The sequence below is a fragment of the Pistacia vera genome, unplaced genomic scaffold (genome assembly GCF_008641045.1).
Source record: "Pistacia vera cultivar Batoury unplaced genomic scaffold, PisVer_v2 Contig923, whole genome shotgun sequence".
Classification (NCBI taxonomy): Eukaryota; Viridiplantae; Streptophyta; class Magnoliopsida; order Sapindales; family Anacardiaceae; genus Pistacia; species Pistacia vera.
Window position 1 is genome coordinate 70164 of NW_022196805.1, and position 4043 is coordinate 74206.

Genomic DNA, 4043 nt, shown 5'->3' on the forward strand with positions numbered 1-4043 from the left:
GTAATTAACAAGGACATCAATTCTGAAACTAATGAGCCCTTGTCTAATTTTGCAGGTAAAAGGAAATAGGAGAAGCAGCCAAGTGCACCTGTGTAGAGTGAGGAGACTGAAGATCCACATGTGCCGCCAAAGCCTTATGTTCCACCTATTCCTTTTTTGGGACGCTTGATTAAAAGCAAATGGGATAAGTCATTTTCTGAAATATATGACATTTTATCTAAGGTTAATGTGAACTTACCTTTGCTTAATATGATTAGGAACATGTCAGCTTACACGAAATTTTTTAAGGAGTTGAACACCCATAAGTGTAAGTATGAGCCGCACGAGAAAGTGATGATTTCAGAGACGTTGAATGCATTGCTCCAATGCAAGTTATCAACCAAGCTGAAAGATCTAGGGAGCTTTGTTATCAACATCACTATTGGTAAAAAGAAAGAAGAAAAAGTGATGTTGGACTTGGGTGCAAGTATCAACCTCATACCATATTCCATCTATCAGCAGTTGGGACTGAGAGAACTAAAACCTACAACAATGACCTTGCAATTGGCAGATCAATCAGTGAAATATCCAAGACGAATTGTTGAAGATATTTTAGTTCAAGTTGACAAACTAGTTGTTCCTGTTGATTTTGTGGTGTCGGATATGGAGCAGACTTAAAACCATAGCAGAGAGTTGCCTATTTTGCTAGGACGTCCCTTCATGGAAACAACAAAGACCATCATCGATGTGTAAAATGGAAAGTTAAAACTGATGGTTCTTGATCAAACCGTTGAATTTTCAGTTTCCAATTCTATGTCTTTACCTTCAGATACTAATGATTGTCTTGCAGTTGATTTTTTGGATCCTATCATTGTGTCTAGTTTTTTGTAGGGGGAGACTAAAGATATACTGGAGTTGACTTTGATAGTAAAGGATGGTGAGTTGAGTGATGATGAGGCTAGGGAGTATGTGTAGGAGTTGGATAATGAGATTAGGGACATGTCTGATGAGGAATTAAGGACGACGATTGAGCATGTTGAGGTCAAGTTAGTTTCTTCCATTGAATCCCCACCTAAGCTTGAGTTAAAACCCTTACCACCTACCCTTAAGTATGCTTACTTAGGAAAATATCAAATCCTCCCTGTAATTATAGCTTCAAACCTAACCATTGAGGAGGAGGAGAAATTACTTAAAGTGTTCAATGATCATAAGGTAGCCATAGGTTGGATAATAGTAGACATAAAACGGAATTAGCCCCACTATGTGCATGCATAAAGTGTTGTTGGAGGAAGATGCTAAACCAACTAGGGAAGCTCAAAGGAGGTTGAATCCGCATTTGCAAGAGGTGGTGAGAGTTGAGGTGTTAAAATTACTTGACGCTAGGATCATTTATCCTATTTTAGACAACAAGTGGGTGAGTCCAGTTCATGTGGTACCAAAGAAGTCGGGCATTATTGTGGTAAGAAATTCTGATGATGAGTTAGTACTGACTAGGATGACTACAGGGTGGTAGGTTTGCATTGATTACAAGAAGCTGAATGCTACAACTAAAACATATCATTTCCCTCTTCCTTTTATTAATCAAACGTTAGAAAGATTGGCTGGTTATTCTTATTATTGTTTTGTTGACGGTTTTTCATGTTACAATCCGATTCTTGTCAATCTAGAGGATCAAGAGAAGACGACATTCACATGTCCATTCGAAAATTTTGCATATAGGAAGACGCCCTTTGGATTGTGCAATGCTTCAGCCACGTTTCAAAGGTGTATGATGTCCATCTTTTCTGATATTACTGAAAATTTTATTAAGGTGTTTATGGATGATTTTTCTGTTTTTGGGTCGTCATTTGATAAATTCCTTGATAATTTAACTTTGGTTTTGAAAAGATGTGTTGAAACGAATTTGACATTAAGTTGGGAAAAAAGTCATTTCATGGTGAAGCAAGGAATTGTTTTATGGCATGTGGTAACTAGTAGAGGTATTGAAGTAGACAAAGCTAAGGTTGACTTGATTGCTAAATTGCCACCACCCACATCTGTGAAGGATGTACGAAATTTTCTTGGTCATGCAGGTTTCTACAGGCAGTTCATAAAGGATTTTTCTAAGATTAGTAGGCCTTTGTGTAATCTCTTGGCTAAAGAAACACCTTTTGATTTCAATGATGAATGCTTGATTGCTTTTAATATTTTGAAAGATAAACTCACATCTACATCTATTACCTATTCTTATGTCACCTGATTGGTCACTTCAATTTGAGTTGATGTATGATGCTTCTAATTACGCATTAGGGGCAATTTTAGGACATAGAGTAGGAAAAGTACATCATGTTATTCATTATGCAAGTCATACTTTGAATGATGCACAAATTAACTAATTGACCACTGAAAATGAATTCTTGGTTGTTGTGTCGCTTTAGAAAAATTTCGCTCTTATTTAATTGGTTCTAAAGTGATTGTGTTTTTAGATCATGCTGCATTAAGATATTTGTTAGGTAAAAAGGACACTAAGTCTAGGTTAATCAGATGAATTTTATTATTTCAAGAGTTTGATTTGACTATCAAGGATAAGAAGGGAAGTGAGAATGTAGTGGTTAATCACTTGTCTAGACTTATAAAGACAGCAAGCCAAGAAGAGCATAATCAAGATGGGGAATATCCCCTCATTGAGAACTTCCTTGATGAACAACTTGTTTCCATCCTTGGAAAAGAACCTTGGTATGTTGACATTGTGAATTATCTTGCATGTGGTATGATCGACCCGGATTTGACCTTGCAGGAAAAGAAGAAATTCTTTTCCATTGTTAAGCATTACTTCTGGGATGATCCTTATTTGTTTAAAAGTTAGTCAGATCAAATAATAAGGAGACGTGTCCCTAACTCAGAGTAGCAAGACATTTTAAGACATAGCCACGAATAACCTTGTGGAGGACACTTTGGTGGCAAGAAAACGACACTTAAGGTATTACAACTGGTTTCTATTGGCCATCCTTATTTAAAGATGCTTTTACGTTTTGTGCAGGATGTGATCATTGCCAACGGACAGGGAATATTGGCAAGAGAGATGAGATGCCACTCACGACATTTATGCCGGTTCAATCGTTTGATGTGTGGGGCATCAACTTTATGGGTCCGTTTCCTAACTCTTTTGGTTATACTTATATACTTTCCATAGTTGATTATGTTTCAAAATGGATTAAGGCGATTGCCATAAAGACTAATGATAGTGAGGTTGTACTCAGTTTTCTTAAACACTTTATTTTTACCAGTTACGGTACCCCTAGAACTATTATTAGTGATGGGGGGAGTCACTTTTGTAACAAGTCTTTTGCAACATTGTTGAAGAATGTGGCAACTCCGTATCATCCTCAGAGTTCAGGGCAAGTAGAAGTAAGTAACAAGCAAATCAAGGCCATTTTAGAGAACCGTTTGCATATCAAGGAAAGATTGGGCAATGAAACTGAATGATGCTCTATGGGCATATCGGGTAGCTTTCAAGACTCCACTAGGGATGAGTCCCTATAGGTTAGTCTTTGGGAAAGCATGCCATCTACCAATGGAGTTGGAGCATAGAGCGTATTGGACAATCAAATGATTGAACTTAGACATAGACAAGGCTAGACAAGAAAGGAAATTGCAACTAAATGAGTTGGATAAGCTTAGGAAAGAAGCTTATGAGAACGCTAAGATCTACAAGGAAAGAACTAAGTTGTACCACGACAAAGTAATATGATGGAAAGAATTCCAATGAGGTATGAAAGTGTTACTTTATGACTCATGGTTGCATCTTTTTCCAAGGAAATTGAAGTCAAAATGGATTGGGCCATTCATAGTTTGAAAAGTGTTCCTTCATGGAGCGGTGGAGATAGAAAACTTGAAGACGGGAAACCAATTCAAAGTTAAACAAGGAAGTGGAGTACGTCAATGATCTTGAAGGGCGATCGAGCATCTCGTCTAGCTTAAGATGATAAACAAACGCTTATCGATAGGCAACCCAAATGTTTCTTTTCCTTTGTTTATTTAATTTTTATTTTATTGCTTTTGTTTAGTTTTTCTGTTTATTTCAG

General features: G+C 37.1%; 1 protein-coding gene across 1 annotated transcript; it reads left to right on the forward strand.

Moving 5' to 3' along the window:
- The first annotated feature begins 1240 nt into the window (after positions 1 to 1240).
- On the forward strand, positions 1241 to 3444 carry LOC116120084. The gene is made up of 4 exons (XM_031406021.1): positions 1241 to 1438; positions 1790 to 2051; positions 2523 to 2819; positions 2999 to 3444. The coding sequence occupies exons 1-4, from the start codon at positions 1241 to 1243 to the stop codon at positions 3442 to 3444; spliced, it is 1203 nt and encodes a 400-aa protein (XP_031261881.1).
- Positions 3445 to 4043: the final 599 nt, after the last annotated feature.

Excerpts from the sequence above, each read along its gene's own strand:
- LOC116120084 (XM_031406021.1), top strand. The coding sequence starts at position 1,241 with ATGTGCATGCATAAAGTGTTGTTGGAGGAAGATGCTAAACCAACTAGG. Across the intron at positions 1,439-1,789 it reads AGAAGTCGGGCATTATTGTG|GTGTTTATGGATGATTTTTC; the intron begins GTAAGAAATTCT and ends AATTTTATTAAG. Across the intron at positions 2,052-2,522 it reads AAATTTTCTTGGTCATGCAG|AGTTTGATTTGACTATCAAG; the intron begins GTTTCTACAGGC and ends TATTATTTCAAG.